The following is a 19,578-nucleotide window of genomic DNA, read 5'->3' as shown; positions in this document are numbered from 1 at the left end:
CCCTGCTCAGACCCCACTTGGAATACTGTGATCAATTCTGGTCGCCTCACTACAGGAAGGACGTGGAAACCATAGAAAGGGTGCAAAGGAGATTTACAAGGATGTTGCCTGGATTGGGGAGCATGCCTTATGACAATAGGTTGAGTGAACTTAGCCTTTTCTCCTTGGAGTGGTGGAGGATGAGAGGTGACCTGATAGAAGAGTACAAGATAATGAGAAGCATTGATTGTGTGGATAGTCAGAGGCTTTTTCCCAGGGCTGAAATGGCTAGCATGAGAGGACATAATTTTAAGGTGCTTGGAAGTAGGTACAGAGGAGATGTCAGGGGTAAGTTTTTTACGCAGAGAGTGGTGAGTGCATGGAATGAGCTGCCGGTGGCGGTGTGGAGGCGGAAATGATAGGGTCTTTTAAGAGACTCCTGGATAGGTACATGGAGCTTAGAAAATAGAGGGCTCTGGATAAGCCTAGGTAGTTCTAAGGTAAGGATATGTTTAGCACAGCTTTGTGGGCCAAAGGACCTGTACTGTGCAACACACATTAAAGTTGCTGGTCAACACAGCAGGCCAGGCAGCATCTCTAGGAAGAGGTGCAGTCGACGTTTCAGGACGAAGGGTCTCAGCCTGAAACGTCGACTGCACCTCTTCCTCTTCCTGGCCTGCTGCGTTCACCAGCAACTTTAATGTGTGTTGCTTGAGTTTCCAGCATCTGCAGAATTCCTGTTGTTTGACCTGTACTGTGCTGTAGGTTTTCTATGTTTCTATGTCTTCACTCATTTCGTCAATACGATCAGCTACAGAGTTATTACTCAGAGGAATTGATTTTAAAATACTGGTATTCATTTTAAGAACAGTGGTGAGCATTTCTGATACAGCAGGCATTATTAATCATTCTCCAGTTGTATGAGGCTTTCCACACTTTGCTATCATTTTGGAAATGTTATAAGAAGCAGTGAGACCACTATCAAGGTCATTTTTAGCTTTCTTGGCAAATGTCTCGAGAGTGCAAGGCTTTTCAAATGCTGCTTTCATCTTCTGGAACTGAATAATACCTGCAGGAGCCTTTTCAGGGTGTCTTTTACAGATGTATTCCTGCAATTTGATGGTTTTATGGCTTTATTAGACAGTAATGTATTACAAATCAGACTCATGGGGCATCGCTGATCTGATGGGAACAGAATTAAACCAAACTCCAGGTATGTAACATTGTGTTGATGCACTTTCTGCAGTTTGTGTTTCTTAGCAGGATTAGAATTCAATGCTTCACCACCTTCAGACTCATAGAGATTGTGCTGTACATACTTATCCATCATTAATGGGGCTAAATTAAAATAAAAATGTAAAGTTTCTCTGTATTCTTTCAATCGTATTGATATATTTTCTGTAGATAGTTTCAAAGTTCAATGTACATTTATTCTAATGGAGCTAAATTAAAAACTGGGAATGCCTGCCGGATGTTGACGATGGCAGTGAGTAGACATGGAAGGAATGATGGTAGTGGCATGCAAAGAAATGGCAAGGCAAAGATGAAGACGATCACAACAGCGAAAATTACTTTGACAAGGATTCAGATTGGATCTGAATGTTAGTCAGGATAGAGTTGGTGCTCGGCAAGCTACCTTTATACTATTCCAGTTAGCAAGATTGACCAATCATGTAAGGTCTCATATTCTGCAAAGACAGTTCTTGACCTCACACACGAAGCTGAGGTCACTTTGAACAACTCAAAAGGAATCCTCAGGGTCGGCAGGTTCACTGATTGGTTCTATTTCACCGTTTGGTTCCAGCCAGCACTGTATCTTTTCGCGTCCTGTTTTCCATAGTTCTGTAGAGAAAGTTGAGAGGATGTACTTGACTTATCAACTGTTAAATTGCATGAACTTGCTCCATGCCACGAGTCAAGGGCAACTGTTGAGCACTCTGATTGCTAATTTATGCATCAATAAAAACGTCTGTTTGGTTGGTAAGGTCAGATGAGATTGTTAAGTTTCAGGCGTGTTGTGACGACGAGTGCTCACCACCTGCAGAACTATGGATCTTCCTGTGTTCCAGTGAATCATCCTTTTTTCGTAAGTGCCTGCTCTACTAACAAATGGTCAGGTCTCGTGCCACTTACCAGCCCCCAAGAATCTTGAACATCCTCCCCCGTCACCCCGATGACTTCTATTTCCCCTAAAGCTCCCTTAGGACACGTAACCACTCCTGTTGGGAATCATTATCCTGACCTCTTCAACCTTTCCCTGTAACTCATGTCCTCAAATCCCGGAGACATCCTTATGAATTCTCTCTGTACTCTTTGACTTGTATTGATATATTTCCTGTAGATAGATTCAAAGTACATTTATTATCGCAGTATATATACTGAGATTCATTCTTCTGCAGGCAGCCATGAGAAAAGGAAGCACCGTACCCGTTCAAAAACACATCGAACACCCGACACGCAAGAAATAAGAACAAATCACAGAAATAGCAAAAAGCGAACAAACAACTCCTAGAATGTCAAACATCAGACCAGGAGTCCAGCCATATTCAGTTTAGTCACATTACTTTAAATTAGGCCTCACTAATGTTTTCTACAACTTCAACATAATATCCCAGCTCTTGTACTCAGTACTTCGATTAATGCCAATGTGCCAATGACCTTTCTTTACTGTGTATTTACAGTACCTGTTATGCCAGGTTTGTAACGAGTATTTGGTATATTGGTCTTCATAAATATAATTATAACATAACTTATGGGGTGGCAGGGTGAAGATATGTCTCTACCAAAGGAAGTGTAAGGTGCTCTTTCCCTCTGCTTGCCTGCAGGTCACGCTGGGGCAAGGTGTAGCACCTGCTTAGCCCCCAATCGGGGTCACATGAAGCCATGAGAGCAGGTGGTGGATGGTTGTATGAGCAGCTGGTGCAGATCACAAGTCCTGGTTATGTGACCACTGACACCAGACAAACAATCTCTGAACAGTATTGATAATGGCTAGAGTCACCTGTCTGTAAAGACACTACCCAGAAGAAGGCAATGGTAAACCACTCCCACAGAAAAATTTGCCTAGGACAATCATGGTCACGGAAAGACTACAATTGCCCATGCAGTACGACATAGCACATAGTGACATCGTGACATTGATGATATAATTTATATTCAATGTGTTGTTTGCCTACATGCCTATGATGCTGTTTCAAGCTTGTTTTTCATTGCGCTGTACCTCATCGTTCGTGTGTACACGATGATAAAACTGTTGTTGACTGGACAGATGGATCTGTCTTCACAAGTTATCTTTACAACCATCAAAAATGGTTTACTTGGTGAAAGGAGGGATGGACCTAACCATATCAGTAATCAAACTGGTGGCACTTGGCTGCCTACAGACAACAGAGTTGATGGTGCAGATCAAAACCAAATTTAGCTTTATACAGCTGTCTCCACAAAGTGTCGAGCTCCCAATAGATAAACTCACGGATACACAAATAAAGCTGGACGAAAAAACTGTCAACACAAACTTAGCATGATAAAAGAAAAAGAAAAATTTAAGAAACAGGGATGACAGGTTGAGCCAATATAAAATCTCTCACAGTTTTGGTACTTAAACAGTTTAAATATCACAGTAATAAATCCACGACTGTAGACATAATGGCTTTATTGCACTACACCAGCTGTACTTGTTTCGGCAAAGACCAGAGTGGTTGGAATTTACTAGATTTAGTGACAATTGATGTACTAATTGCATTGTGGAGTTCATTTGAGAATTAGAAACCATTTAAGCTTCATTTTATAACCTGAAGCACTTGAGATTTTTGCCAAGAAATGTCATAAGTAGTTATTAGTCACTATAGTAATCTTTTTGTGTACGTTATTATCAAGCACACCTATTGTATTCAATAGCATCAGGCACTCATTGTCCTGGTGCATCACTGTGACGAGGTTCCTACTCCATAATAAAAATCAGCTCAAAATGGATATGAGACTTGACATTCCATGTCCTTTGGGTTGTTTAAGTTGTCAAGTCCCTACTGATCTTCATAACTCATTCTACTTTGCTGTCATGGTATGTGACCTCAACTATATCATCTCATCGCATTCTCTTTTATTCAGTTAGCCTATAATAGTTACTTTGCCCACACTTGTTTTTTTCTCTTCCCTTCGCGCTTGCATCATCGCAACACAGAACTTCTGGAGACGAGAGGTTAGAAATGTCCGTATCCACAACAAGCTTCTGGGTCAGCTGTTAGTTACAAATAAACAAAGAGGTAGATAGAGTTTTCTTGATGCAGAGTTCAAAATGTTCAGACAATGATGATTAATCAGTGGGAAGAGCAGTCTGCAGCCACTACAGATCACACTTTGTGCAGTGGAATGCTGTTCCTCTGGGGTGATAGCTAAACAAACTACATTTGTGTAACCAGTGAAAGAAGTCCTGCTCTACCTTATGCATATGTAGACACCATAAGCGCACATTTCCAAAGTAGAAGTTACTCAGCAACATTAATATTGCCAGGGAGATCGAGTCTTGTGATTGGCTGTTCACTGGAACAGATTAGAGCCATTTCTGCTGGACCTGAACAAAACCCAGAATGCAGGAAAATGTTCTACAGGTAACAAGAATAAGAAAATCCTGTTTTCAATAGGAAAAAGAAATATTTGAGAGTCCGGTAAAATACCATTATCGCACATTTCTCTGGTGATTCAGACTCACAAAACAGGTAGGCTTTCATTTAAAATGTGTTTTTATTTGTAAAATATTATTATATTCATAGGAAAATAAACAAAGACATACAGATTTTAAATTTCTTACAAAATCTATTCAATCTATTTAAAGAATATTTACCCCAGATTTTTTGTTTAAGTCATATATACACACTCAGGTTTCAGTGGAAATTGTACCAGTCCAGCTGAATAAGTTCCCATTGTTTCTTAATATATATACAGATATATACATAGGTAGGTTAGCGATCTCTGTGACATAGACTATATACAACATATAATTCTGTGCACAAGCAATGAAAGGAGTCCTGCTATACATTATCCTTATGTAGACACCATAGCGCATATTTCAAAAGTAGAAGTTGCCAAGCAACATTAATATTGCCAGGGTAGAATAGAGAGATTGATTCTTGTGACTGGCTGTTCACACTTGCCAATGCCTTCGAAATATGTGTTGCACATTCAGTGGGATTTAGGTCCACAACATTTTTTTTCCTAAAAATATCAAATTGGTTCAATAACCTACTTTGGCCCAAAAATAGGCTTACTATTTCCAGTGCCACCTTTATGACACATACATCTGGCCCAAGAAAGGCTGGAGTTTGAAAACGCAGAGAATTAAAAATAAACAAACACACCCATCCTCTAAAAAAAATCATCACTTTATGCCCATGGAGCACGTCCCTTAAAAGGGCCAGTTCATCAGTCCAGTACTCCCCACCATGTCTCTGTTGGGAATCTTGTTTGCCAGCAAACATATTTGCAGAGAAAGTGAATTTTTTACTGGAATGAAAATGTTTCTTCATCTTATGCATCACCAACTCTCCAGCCACTGGAGTTCTTTCCAAACTTGTAGACCAGTCTCCTTCCATCTACGCGTTCCAGGATTTCACGCTTGTAATAATACCTGTAAGAGAGTGGGAATAGTTATTCCATGTCAGTCTGGTCACTGTTCCTACCAAAAAAGTTTCATGTGTCCTTAACTAATTTTTCTTAGCAGAAAAAAAAATAATCATAATTTTATTCAAAATCAGCAATCTCTTGACATGGATCCAAAAGGATTGGAATCCATTTGGAAATTCTAGGGGATTTCCAAATCCATACACTAGGGGATGCACTTCAGTCTGATAGGCTTTGATGGGCTTCACTCCTGAACCTTCACAAACGTGAACTATGGAGGGGTGACCTTAGTCCATCACTGTCCCAACTTCCTGAAATTCTCTGCTGTACGTTGCTTTGGTTTCACTATCCTGGCCTGAGAAGAGCAAGTTGGATAGATCTCCCTATTTAAAACCACTGTAAAGTTTTTGTCAACAAGCAAGCAAGAAGCTGAGAAACCAGGAGCTGCTGATAAGCACTGGCTTTGCTTGTGACATCCATACTGTCATCAACAAAAGCAAAGTCTCCTGTAAGATCTGTTCACCTCATGGCTCTGCTGAGCTTCTCGTAAGTCATGCTGCTGTTCTTCTTCTTCTCTCCCCAGAGCTGCGCGACTGCCTCCGATTTAAGAAACTTAAAGATCCCTTCAGACCGGTCTTCCCACTTCAGGAGGCCATTGTTGATCTCAGGATGGAGGAGGATATCCCTGATAAACTCCCAAAGGTGTGTGCCTCGTGGGGCTGTTAAAAAAAAATATCGGTAAGCACGCTTAAATAAACAAGACACATCTGAAAGCAAATATGGATATAAAATAAGGGTCTCATTACACCTGAACAGTACGAATGGGGGCTGCCTGGCCACAAATTCTCCAAGGTAAACTCAAAAATGTAAGTTATTTTGAAAACCTAGAAAACTACTTCAGGTCATCACACCAGAAGTAAAAAATTTTACAGTACTATCCACAACAAATTATGATGTAGCTCCATGGTTACACAGAAAATATGTTCTGCATTGAAGCTGCTCAGACAAACAGTGTAACCAGCTGAACCTGTTTTGACTATTTAAGCGTGGGCAGGGCTGTAACAAAGATTCATTTGGTGGGGGGGGTGAAATCAAATATATGACGCAAGCAGGTTACCGTTTGGATTAAAGCAAAACAAGTTTTGTTTCACCTATGAAAGAGCCAAAAAAACACTAATTTTTCTCATCTGTAACAGGTTTTAATGAATTGTGTCCAATGAAAGGACCAAATGCAAGCTGCTTCTATTGAATGTGAGGAGGTTCTTGCATCAGGACAAGCTCACTTACAGTGTTTGCTTCTCTTGGTCTCTGTACAGCTCTTTTCCTCTTTGCCTAGTTTCCTTGGCCTTCCTCTTCCTCGCTTGGGAGCCTTGTATTCAATGGTCGACATTTTGGGGAAATCTTCTGCATTTAAAAAGACAGCAGATATATTAGACCCTAAAAATGGATTTTTACTATCAGTCGAACTGAAATATGGAATAGAACTGTGAAGATGATCTCAGATACTCCAATGGAAAGTCCATTTACAATGAAGCCACCAAAAGAATGTGAATTGGTCAAACAAAAAGCAACAGAATGTTAAAAAGGTTGAATTGAAGACGTTTGGTCAATGCAACAAGCAGTCAATGGGGCTTTATGTGAAATGAATTTCAATGTTATAAAGAATTCATATTTTAAAAATAGATATTGATTGCAGTGATTGGTAAGCATAAAGTTCTTTCACCTCTAAGCCCTGGATTCAAGGCTAGTAGTGGTAAATGACTTTCAGCAAACATTTTAAGAGCTATGAACTCTTCTTGTGCAACAGCTCATTGTGTCTTCACTGACATTACAGAGGGTTAGTGAGACCATGATCTTACCAGCATTGCCCATAATACTGGCATAAAAGGAAAGATGCCCACGCAAGACTTTTGGCTGTAGTTTGAGGATAAAGTTACTGGATGTTTTCAGGAATGGCCGGGCCCAACTTGGGAGCACATGGTGTACTGGACAGAAGTCAGTTTCAATGTACTGACTGATAGTGTAAAGAGTACACCCGCAATAAAACTAACATAAAATGTTCGCTTTAAAACAAATCGAAATCTTACCATTCTGAATTCTATATTGCCCATGCATTATTGAGTGATCAAAATCTGATTCACTTCCACCGGAGTCTGGAGAGCTGGGAGACTGGGATCCTGTAATACATGCAGAGTGTCAAATGTTACGTTAATTGTATCACTCTAATTCAGTCAGCTAACTTACATGGCTTATTTGACTTTATAGAACACAATTTGCTAAGCAATATCAAGTGAAATCAACTATGAGACAAGTTTTTGATTAACTGATTTGGAAGTCCAGAAGATTTTTTTTAAACCACAATATAAACACAAAAAAAAGAGAAAAGACCTAGCAGAACTGAATAAGCATTTGGCTTCCCCTTTCCATTTTCTACCTCACAAAGGCCTGGCCCAAGATCGCAGAAGAACTGCTTTTTTTACTGTCTGCTCAACAAGATACCCTGAACTTCTTGCTTAAGGAATTGTTTCAGCCCAGAGGGGAAATAAATGACATGTGTGGAATTGATTCACTGAAGGAGAATGACTATGATAAACACACAGCTCAGAATGGCCTCACGTCACCATGGTAACTTGCCTGACTACATCTGAATTAGAAGAAATAGTTCCAATCAATAAAAGGAATGGAATCCATTGATTTTCCTAGGATTTTCAGTATTACCTCACTGATTGTGTAATTGGCAGTGGCAGCTAAAATTATTATTATAAATATTTCATTCTAGCTTTAGTTATCCCAATTCATTTGCCAAGTGCAGGCACTGGATAAGCTATGCTTTTGATAGGAGGATAGTTTTGTGAACTGTGCATTGTAAACAGCACAGAGAGTGTTCATTGATACGGGCTAATTTACCTGGATTGGAGTCATCAATACTATATGGCGAGGTGGGGGCAGATTCATACCCAGGATCACTGGGTTGGAGGTCTGGCAAGGTTTTACAGTGATCGGGCAACTCTTCAAGTTTCTCAAGTTCCTTCCAGGCTAGGAGCAAATGAAAGAACAATGAAAATACCAAACACAATCATTATATCTAGATAAATTGCTCCAATTGCAATTACCAAGGTCAAAGGCAGAAGTATATGGCAGCTGGCATACAAATGAAGTCAAACTCCAACTTCCATAAAAGAAAGTAGCTGGCACCATCTCCATTGCCAAAGGTGACAGCAATCTGCACCTGCTGAATTTCACTCATTTTATGAACCAATCATTTTTCTTTTCCTGCCAGCCCTGAGTCTTTGCTCGATCATTGTAGCTGCTGATCCCTCGTGCATGTCTCGTCAAAAATGCAGCTCGTAAGTCACCAGGGATTGAATTGCAAAAGTGCTGAAGTCATCCTTCACTTCTCTCAACTTGGCTTTTAAAATTCGGTCTGAACACTTCGGCATGAAAGGCCGAAAAGCTAAAGGGTCAAGAGATTAGCTGGGCTTTTGAGGTAATACTCAATTTTTGCTAAGGAATACAAGATGTGACTGGCATATTTCTGAGCTTGTTTGTTCTACTACAGGTCCATGTGATGAAGATTGGTTCCTCGAGAACTGCACAGTACACACCCTCCTTCGTGATCTATCAAAGGGCTTGGTATCTGGTAGCACGCTTATGAAAGACAAGAGTATAAAGCACAGAGACCAACGACTATCTGGGTCAGCTTAAAGTTCAGTGTAATTATCAAACATACATGAAATGCCACCAATCTGGTCTTTGTATTAAAACTTCCATAAAATACTTACTAATTTTTGTGTCCAGGAACTCGTACTCATTGCAGTCATCTGGGAGAATACTTTGCAAGAAGATGTCACTGAAGTCATCAGGTATCAAATCAAAACCTAGCAATGGCACAAAGGAATATTAACTTGTTTTCTTATCACATCTGACATTATTATTGTTTTCTCACTGGGCAGTGTTTTTTTCTGAATAGCCACAGAATTCACAGGCATTGCCAAGTAGCAAAGTTTCTAAGTAAGGTAGCTCTATGCAAAAAATAGTTTCCTTGTCTGTTTAAAACCGGTTTTCATGGTTATTGGTTATTGTGGTCATTGTCAATCCAATGATAAACCGTTTGTTTCCCCATTTACCCGAAGTTAAATTTAACTAATAGCAGTGCTAGCATTAGCACCTTAAAAAGTTTCTGCATTTCCCCTCCCAATGTGTTTTTGAGATTTATATATTGGATGTGCCAATAGATAAACATGGACTTTATAAAAGGTGATAGTGGGCCAGTAAGTCCTGCTTTACTTACTGTTTTTACTTAATTCTTGATGGCTCTTGTAGAGTTCTTCCCCCAGTGGACCAAAGATGGACACAAGTTGGTTCTTGGTCAGTGTAAGGAGGGTGGCCCCGTCCATATCACAGAAGGACAGGTCGATATTGTTGGCATCGTACTTGTGCTTCTCGACGTGGTAACTGATCCACTCCAAGACGTGTTGATTGCTCCATAACTGGGGGTCAATTTGGAACCAAGAGGTGGAGTCTGGGCAAAGTCAAACAACCCAATGAAAGGGAGCAGTGTTAACAGGAGCATCCCTTGTAAAACTTCCCAACCCTGCTCCAATGTCTACATAAATTGACAGTCCACATCAACAGGTAAGGCTAAACAAATACGAACACTGAACACTTTGTTTGCTGGGCGCCAACAGCAGAACAGCTGCGCAACGGTGATTTCGTCTGAAGTAACTGCCGGGTGTTAAGTCTGCAGTCACAGACGCGAACAGCAGTAGAAAGCTAAACAATGATTGGTCCCATTAAAAAGTTGACCATACCTATTATAATATGATATTTTTAAAAACATTGTTCACAGGATATTTGCATTGCCTTTGGAGCGACCGGAGAACATCAAAGCAAGAGTCAACAGGTTCGGTTATCCAGTCAAATCGCGTCGACCTTTCCGCAAAAATCTCGCTCAAGGTAGTCAGATTTACCTCTAAGTGCCAAATACCGCGACACATTCTCTAAAAGAGTACACCTTCCACTCTTCAACCCCGCATCTACCGCCGCTCCGCAGTTTGTCTCCCACCTTCCCACCCCGCAAATTCTTTTAATCTTACCGGGTATATCCATGTTTAGCATCGGACCAAGCTGTTCCCTGGCTCCCGTGGGGAGGGAGTGATTGTCTTCAGTCTGGTATACGGAGCGCATAACATCAGTCAAGATATTGCCAATGCCGTAATTGGAAGCCATCATAACGCCTACAGAGAGGAGACAATGAGTTCCGCATAAACCAACACATATTTCCACACTTTCCAACAACAGCGTAGCACACAAACAGTTAAACTCTTCCATTTAAATAGACGCCAAATTAATAAATAAGGGCTTCTACACTAATCGCTGCGATGCCAGTTCATAAAAAAATCTACCTGCAAAAGGTGCTTTAATTTAGCAGAACCCGGGTTGTAATCCGTACGCAAGGTGTTCCTTCACACTCACACACAAAAAGTGATCCTTGTGAACTTGTATGGGTGAAGCTGCGAGGTCCCACTTTCGACTTCTGCCTGTCTATTTATATCCTATCGAAATCACGTGCTGGTTTATGGCCACAACCCTCCACCTTGAGGGGAATTCCTACAAGATGTAGAGCCACGGTCACCTAGCCAGATTTGCATAAAAAGGAGAGGGGAGGGTGAGACTGAAGAGTACAGCGTACCTGGAGACTGGCCAAGCTGCCTGCTTAGTGCCGGGAAATCAAATCCCTCCCCATTAATCATTGCCAGAAAGCGCAAATCAACAGATTGTGTAACGTTAGAGGTGAAAAATAGCACGGTTTATTCACGGGGAAAGTTACTACTGCGACTCAACTGGAGTCCAGCACTTTATTTTCCCCTTGTCTGAAATAAAATTTCGAAAAATTGTAAATATTGTTTCTTTGATTTGTTCATCCGATCGGTTTCAAACGGCAAGACGGTTTCCTCCCACACATTGTGTCTGTATGTGTGTGTGTGTGAGAGAGAGAGAACGTGTGTGTGTATACGTGTTTGTGTGTGTGTGTGTGTGTGTACGTGTGTATGAGTGTGTGTACGTGTGTGTGTGTATCTGTATGTGTGTACGTGTGTCTGGGTATGACTCTGTGTGTGTGCGTACGTGGCTCTATGCGTGCATGAGAGAGAGAGAGGGTTTTAGTGAGATGTTCCCCTCGCTCTCGGTCAAAAACTCGGTGCAGCACCTGTTCCCCACCTGGTTAACAGGTGCATGGTCCTTCGCGCTGCACTCTGCTGCCCTCGCATGGCAGGTCTGGGCGGAGCGCCTTTGTTGCTTTGGTCAGCCGGGTTACCTCTCGACTCTGTTGAATCGTGCCTAATCTAATGTTAATCGGTCGCAGTGGTTGAAAGTTTCAACGCCACAGGCTTTCACGGGAGAGGGTTCCAGATTTCTGTCGGCCTTTATTTGCAAAGTCACAGTACCTCGCGGGCTAGAACATTTAGAGAGAAGGGATTTGAGAGCGGGAATGGGAAGTAATCTTGCTCACAATATTCTTGTTGCCCCAATTGAGTAATAGAAATAGACAATACTGGAAATACCTAGCAGTTCAGACAACATCTGTGGAGAGAGAAAATATAATTAACTTTAAGGTCTTCTGTTGTGCTAATTCCTACACTCATACAGAACGCAAGAACTTCCAATCTGCTCTCACCTGCAAGTGGGTCCATCTCTAACTCTACCTTTGCTTTTCTGAAATCTTTCTGTCTCAGGAGAGACATTATAGCCAAACATCAATCTCAAACCTGCAGACTCCCACAGCCACATGGACTCTGGATCTTCTTCCCCTTCTAGCTGAATGTGTTCCATTCTTCTCATTTCTCTGGACTCCACTGATGGAGTTTTCCACACAGATGCCTTTCTGATGTTTTCCTACTTACTGAATGCTAGCTCCCCCTCTACCATAGGTGGCTGAGTCCCTGTGTCCCACATGCCAACCCTTCTCATCCCAGACAGAGCAGGGAAAGACTTGCATCCCATCAGCCCTTGATGTAGTGGATCAAAGCTCATGGTTCCACCACCATCAAGGAGCTCCAACACCAGCTCTCCCCTTCCCTTCCAACCTTCCAAAGGAACAGTTCTCTTCAGAGCCAAAGGTGCTCTTCCTCTACCAACCACTCCACACCCCTGTCTTAACGGTATCTTCCCAAGCAGTTCCAGGTGTTGCCATACCTACCCCTTTACTTCTCCCCTTTCCACCATCCAGTAATTCAGACAGTTCTTTCAGGTGAAGAAGTGACTCATTTGTGCTTCTTCCAACCTGTATTCAGTGTTGACGATGTTGGAAAATAAATATCAGATTGGTTAACTACTTCGCAGCATTCACTTTACTGGAGGCTCAACTTTTCCAGTAGCCTCCATTCTCCATTCCACTTCCACTCTGATCTGTATGGAAACTCTTGTAATGTTAAAATGAGAGCTTGGTGTTCGCCTAAGGATCAGCACGTTATCTTCTGGCTGAGCATATTGCAACCTCCTGGGCTCAGTATCAAGTTCAACAACCTCAGATGACCTGCGCCCGTGTTTACATCAGATGTGGCCAATTCTACTGTAGGGTATCCATTCCCATTACCTACTCACTGGTTCTGAACATGGGGAAATCTGCTGCACTCACCAGTGCTCTTACCTGCCCCATGGCTTCTACATGTCCTTGTATTGTTTTCACTAACGACTTTCATTAACCAGATGACTTCACTAGCTTAACGCTGGCACAACTCTGACCTCACCACATCAGAGATGTTCTTCTTTCCTTATCCATCCCTCCCCATTCTCACTAAAACTTAAAAACCAAGTTCCTTTCTCGGTTTCACAGTCCTGACAAATCAAGTTTGACCTGAAGCATAAATTTAGTTCCACTTTCCACAGATGCCATCCAACCTGCAGAGAACTTTTTAGCTCTTTCTGTTTTTGTTTCAGATTTCCAGCATCTGTGGTATTTGATTTCTATTGCTGGATCCATTCTGCTGAACTCTTAATATATATGGAATTTACCAAGCAGATCATGGCTCGGTTTTTTTATATCTATGAGAATCCAAGTCAAGTTATGTCACATTCTACTTCCGAAAACATGAATAATATTCTAGCCAGTCTTTGGTATAACGCATCTCAAATGTACTATTTGGGTCAGTTCTGTTTTATTATCTCGAGCTGCAGCTTCACTGTGCATATACAGTGCCTGCAGTCGTCATTTAAAGCAGCTTGAACCCACCCTGGACATTCCCTCTTCTCCCCTCTTCCGTCGGTCAGGAGATACAAAAGCCTGAAAGCACGTACCACCGGGCTCAAGGACAGTTCCTAGACCACTGTTTAGATTATTATCTAGTTCCTTATGTTCCTTAATGTTGTTAGAGCCAGGGGAGGTAAAGGGGACAAGGTACCTCTACCTATTAAATGCCCCCAGTGGAGGCATCTCAGACAGCCAAGTCCAACTCATGGCCTGCACGTGTGGTTTAGCTACTGCGCCTGGCTGAACCATTTCTACTGACAGGAGAAGGGGCAAAGGTGGGTTACTGGTCCCTTAAAACCAATCGCTTTGGACGGAGAGGGTTCATCAGCCCTGGCTGGCAGATCATGTAGCAGAAGGAAAACTCTGATCTCAAACCTCCGCTGCCTTGCGGCTATACCCACTCATGGGGAAGGCTTCTGGAGTATATCCTGAGGGAAACATCCAGAGTTAGAGTCCCTAAGGCCGTCCTACGTTGAGTTCAGTGCTGACTGGCAATCCCTGTGATGTCGCTGGTGCCAAACTTATCGGTCTCTGCCGTTCCTTTGGTTCATCAGATGCAGAGAGAGAGGGAGCTGCTGCCCACACTGTACTCAACACACACAAAATGCTGGTGAACACAGCAGGCCAGGCAGCATCTCTAGGAAGAGGTACAGTCGACGATTCCGGCCCAGACCCTTCATCAAGACTAACTGAAAGAAGAGATAGTAAGAGATTTGAAAGTGGGAGGGGGTGGGTGGGGGGAGATCCGAAATGATAGGAGAAGACAGGAGGGGGAGGGATGGAGATAAGAACTGGAAAGCTGATTAGCAAGAAGACACAAGTGAAAACCTCTCCCTTCTCCAGCCTTGTATCTTCTTGCCAATCAACTTTCCAGTTCTTAGCTCCATCCCTCCCCCTCCTGTCTTCTCCTATCATTTCGGATCTCCCCACTCCCCCTCCCACTTTCCAGCATGAATTTCTTGAATTTCCAGCATCCACAGATTTCCTCGTGTTTGCGTTCCCATACTGTACTGCCCATGCTTGCGTATCTAGATGGCTAGGACACAATGGTTGTCCCTGACCAACAGAGGCCTCAGAAAATAGATCCTTTGTATCATAAGCTTGACTGTTGACTTCATAATCTTCCTCATTATGATCTTCATTTTTACCTGCACTGCACTTTCTCTGTAGCTGTTACACTCTATTCTGCATTCTGTTGTTATGTTACTTTATTCTACCTCAATGCACTGTGTTATGATTTGATCTGTATGAACACCATTCAAGGCAAGCTTTTCACTTTATCTCGATACATGTGACAACAATAAACACATTCCAGTTCTAATTCCAATGAATGTTTCTTCCTAGCCAGAGCAGATCAAAAGAAAAACAAAGTGATACGTCCTGGATAGGGGAGGTCACAGTTCATCACCAGAATGGTGGGTTAAAGTTGAAGCTTTTCTACCTAATCAACTCTCTGGGTTTAGTATCAATGCCAAGTGCTTTTTCCTCAGGGTTAGCATGGGTAAATCTTGTAGAATCTGACAGAACGATTAACTACAAGATTTTCAGCGTGCAGAAAATCATTCTATATATTGTTGATTCCTTCATACATTACTCATTGTGAATTGTCAAATTATTCTACCTAGTTGTTGAGCAGTTCTGACTGCCACATTATAGGAAGGGTATGGTTAAGTCAGAAATGGCATGGAAGAGACTCACAAGGATGTTACCGGGTTTGGAGGATTTCAGTTGCAAGGAGATGCCCTGCTGGTGGCTTAGTGGCATCAGCGCCGGACTTCGGAGCAAAGGCTCCCGAGCTCGAAACCAGCCGGCTCCCTTGCACACTTTCCATCTGTGCTGGGTTGAGCATCAAGCTAGCAACTCAGCCTCGTAAAAATAAGAAAGTCTACTAAAAAAAATGTTGTCATGACGGCGTCCCGATGACTCCACTCTGAGTTAAGGGCTTTCTTCTTCTTCCTGCACTAGTGGGAGGGAGGAATGGAGTTTGTTTTGCTGTTGTTGTTTTGTTGCTTGTTGTGTTCTGCGTTGTGGGCATGGTATGTTGGTGCTGGGATGAGTGATGACACTTGCTGCCTGTACCCAGCACACCCTTGGCTCTGTAGGTTGTTAACGCAAAACAAGCATTTCATTGTATATTTTGATATCAGCCTCATCATTATGTGCTGTGTCGTGATGAAGTCATGAAACAGTGCTTTATAACTTTGTCAGTCAGGAAAACAAACTCACAGCTGAGTGATGGGATGACAAACCTGTTCACTGAGAACACAGCGACCAGCTGGCTGCCTCCCCCGACCATTCGTTCGTTACATGCTGTGTCATAGCCCTACCCCCCAATTCTCCGAAAAATGAACTCACAGCTGATTGATGGGCTGGTAAACCTGTTCACAGTGATCAGCTGGCTGCCCAGTCCCCAACTGTCCCAGAAATGCACTCAGGATAAGTAAAACTCTGCCTGACTTACAGGTCATAATCAGGGTTATGACAAGAAATGTGTTATTTTGTGGCAGCAGTACAGTCATCATCATTATGTGCCGTGTGGTATGACGTGGGTGATCATGGTCCCATGATAATGATTGTTCTTGGAAAATTTTTCTACAGAAGTGGTTTGCCATTGTCTTCTTTTGGGCAGTGTCTTTACAAGACAGGTGACCCCAGCCATTATCAATACTCTTCAGAGATTGTCTGCCTGGCATCAGTGGTCACATAATCTGGAATTGTGATATGCACCAGCTGCTCCTGTGGGGGGTGGGGATGGCTGAGCAGGTGCTACACTTTGTCCAAGGGTGACCTGCAGGTTAGCCGAGGGAAAGTTGGGAAGGTCCACCTTAGACCCTGTTTGGTAGAGACGTATCTCCACCCCGTCATCCAATTTTGATGTACATGTGATAAGTAAATCTAAATGCTGAATATCGTGACCCCACAAAGGAGCACCAGGCCATTGTCTCCCACACCATCACCGACTTTATCCACTCAGGGGATCTCCCATCCACTGCTACCAACCTTATAGTTCCCACACCTCACACTTCCCGTTTCTACCTCCTACCCAAGATCCACAAACCTGCCTGTCCTGGCCGACCTATTGTCTCAGCTTGCTCCTGCCCCACCGAACTCGTTTCTGCATACCTCCACACGGTTTTATCCCCCCTTGTTCAATCCCTTCCTACCTATGTTCGTGACACTTCTCACATTCTTAAACTTTTCGATGATTTTAAGTTCCCTGGCCCTCACCGCTTTATTTTCACCATGGATGTCCAGTACCTATATACTTCCATCCCCCATCAAGAAGGTCTCAAAGCTCTCCGCTTCTTTTTGGATTCCAGACCTAATCAGTTTCCCTCTACCACCACTCTGCTCCGTCTAGCGGAATTAGTCCTTACTCTTAATAATTTCTCTTTTGGCTCCTCCCACTTCCTCCAGACTAAAGGTGTAGCTATGGGCACTCGCATGGGTCCTAGCTATGCCTGCCTTTTTGTTGGCTTTGTGGAACAATCTAAGTTCCGTGCCTATTCTGGTATCTGCCCCCACTTTTCCTTCGCTACATCGATGACTGCATTGGTGCTGCTTCCTGCACGCATGCTGAGCTCGTTGACTTTATTAACTTTGCCTCCAACTTTCACCCTGCCCTCAAGTTTATCTGGTGCACTTCCGACACGGCCCTCCACTTTCTAGATCTTTCTGTCTCTGTCTCTGGAGACAGCTTATCCACTGATGTCTACTATAAGCCTACTGACTCTCACAGCTATCTGGACTATTCCTCTTCTCACACTGTCTCTTGCAAAAATGCCATCCCCTTCTCGCAATTCCTCCGTCTCCGCCGCATCTGCTCTCAGGATGAAGCTTTTCATTCCAGGATGAGGGAAATATCCTCCTTTTTTAAAGAAAGGGGCTTCCCTTCCTCCACTATCAACTCTGCTCTCAAAAGCATCTCCCTCATTTCACGTACATCTGCTCTCACTCCATCCTCCCGCCACCCCACTAGGAATAGGGTTCCCCTGGTCCTCACCTACCACCCCACCAGCCTCCGGGTCCAACATATAATTCTCCGTAACTTCCGCCACCTCCAACGGGATCCAACCACTAAGCATATCGTTCCCTCCCCCCCTCCTCTGCTTTCCACAGGGATCGCTCCCTACGCGACTCCCTTGTCCATTCGTCCCCCCCATCCCTCCCCACTGATCTCCCTTCTGGCACTTATCCGTGTAAGCGGAACAAGTGCTACACATGCCCTTACACTTCCTCCCTCACCACCATTCAGGGCCCCAAACAGTCCTTCCAGGAGAGGCGACACTTCACCTGTGAGTCAGCTGGGGTGATATACTGCGTCCGGTGCTCCCGATGTGGCCTTCTATATATTGGCGAGACCCGACGCAGACTGGGAGACCGCTTTGCTGAACACCTACGTTCTGTCCGCCAGAGAAAGCAGGATCTCCTGGTGGCCACACATTTTAATTCCACATCCCATTCCCATTCTGACATGTCTATCCACGGCCTCCTCTACTGTAAAGATGAAGTCACACTCAGGTTGGAGGAACAACACCTTATATTCCGTCTGGGTAGCCTCCAACCTGGTAGCATGAACATCGACTTCTCTAACTTCCGCTAATGCCCCACCTCCCCCTCGTACCCCATCCGTTATTTAATTTTATACATACATTCTTTTTCTCACTCTCCTTTTTCTCCCTCTGTCTCTCTGACTATACCCCTTGCCCATCCTCTGGGTTTCCCCCCACGCTGTCTTTCTTCCCGGACCTCCTGTCCCATGATCCTCTCGTATCCCCTTTGCCAATCACCTGTCCAGTTCTTGGCTCCATCCCTCCCCCTCCTGTCTTCTCCTATCATTTTGGATCTCCCCCTCCCCCTCCCACTTTCAAATTTCTTACTAGCCCTTCCTTCAGTTAGTTCTGATGAAGGGTCTTGGCCTGAAACGTCGACTGTACTTCTTCCTAGAGATGCTGCCTGGCCTGCTGCGTTCACCAGCAACTTTGATGTGTGTTGCTTGAATTTCCAGCATCTGCAGGTTTCCTATTGTTTGCGTTGCTTGAATATTGTGATTGAGTAGGCTGGAATTGTTTTCCCTAGAGTGAAACATAGAAACATAGAAAATAGGTGCAGGAGTAGGCCATTCGGCCCTTCGAGCCTGCACCAACATTTATTATGATCATGGCTGATCATCCAACTCAGAACCCTGCACCAGCCTTCCCTCCATACCCCCTGATCCCCGTAGCCACAAGGGCCATATCTAACTCCCTCTTAAATATAGCCAATGAACTGGCCTCAACTGTTTCCTGTGGCAGAGAATTCCACAGATTCACCACTCTCTGTGTGAAGAAGTTTCTCCTAATCTCAGTCCTAAAAGGCTTCCCCCTTATCCTCAAACTGTGACCCCTCGTTCTGGGTTGAAGGTGGGAGACAAATGACATGACATGACAGAGGTACATAAATTTGTGAGAAGATTAGATTAGGTAGTTGGCCATAGTTTGTTTGCCATGGTAGGGCTGTCTAAAACTATACGTTTAAGATGAAGGGGAGGAGGTTCAAAGGAGAATGGAGGGGTAACTTTTTCACACAAAGACTTGGTATCTGGAATGAGCTGCCACAGGAGGTGGTGGAGACAGGAACATTCAAGGGACATCTTGACATGTCCTTGAATGAGCAGGGCATAGAGGAACATAACGCAAGCTAGTTGGATTAGTATTGATTGGCATGACGGTCAGTATTAAACACGATGGGCTGAA

General features: G+C 43.3%; 1 protein-coding gene across 2 annotated transcripts; it reads right to left on the bottom strand.

Moving 5' to 3' along the window:
* Window positions 1-4,700: 4,700 nt before the first annotated feature.
* elf3 (E74-like factor 3 (ets domain transcription factor, epithelial-specific)) lies at window positions 4,701-11,147 on the bottom strand. Of its 2 annotated transcripts, none has more exons than XM_072253337.1 (9): window positions 11,071-11,147; window positions 10,692-10,832; window positions 9,887-10,117; window positions 9,378-9,473; window positions 8,503-8,631; window positions 7,683-7,772; window positions 6,883-6,999; window positions 6,119-6,314; window positions 4,701-5,602 (listed from the first exon to the last, which is right to left on the bottom strand). In XM_072253337.1, the coding sequence occupies exons 2-9, from the start codon at window positions 10,825-10,827 to the stop codon at window positions 5,503-5,505; spliced, it is 1,095 nt and encodes a 364-aa protein (XP_072109438.1). In that variant the 5' UTR covers window positions 10,828-10,832; window positions 11,071-11,147; the 3' UTR covers window positions 4,701-5,502. The 2 variants fall into 2 exon arrangements, with proteins under 2 accessions (XP_072109438.1, XP_072109437.1); XM_072253336.1 differs by having other exon boundaries at window positions 11,001-11,128.
* Window positions 11,148-19,578: the final 8,431 nt, after the last annotated feature.

The sequence above is a fragment of the Mobula birostris genome, chromosome 3 (genome assembly GCF_030028105.1).
Source record: "Mobula birostris isolate sMobBir1 chromosome 3, sMobBir1.hap1, whole genome shotgun sequence".
NCBI lineage: Eukaryota > Metazoa > Chordata > Chondrichthyes > Myliobatiformes > Myliobatidae > Mobula > Mobula birostris.
Note: the sequence above shows the minus strand (reverse complement) of the source record. Positions and strands in the feature narration are given on the sequence as shown.

Excerpts from the sequence above, each read along its gene's own strand:
- elf3 (XM_072253337.1), bottom strand. The coding sequence starts at position 10,827 with ATGATGGCTTCCAATTACGGCATTGGCAATATCTTGACTGATGTTATG. Across the intron at positions 10,118-10,691 it reads GCTAAACATGGATATACCCG|ACTCCACCTCTTGGTTCCAA; the intron begins GTAAGATTAAAA and ends GACTTTGCCCAG. Across the intron at positions 9,474-9,886 it reads TCAAGAATTAAGTAAAAACA|GTTTTGATTTGATACCTGAT; the intron begins GTAAGTAAAGCA and ends TGCCATTGCTAG.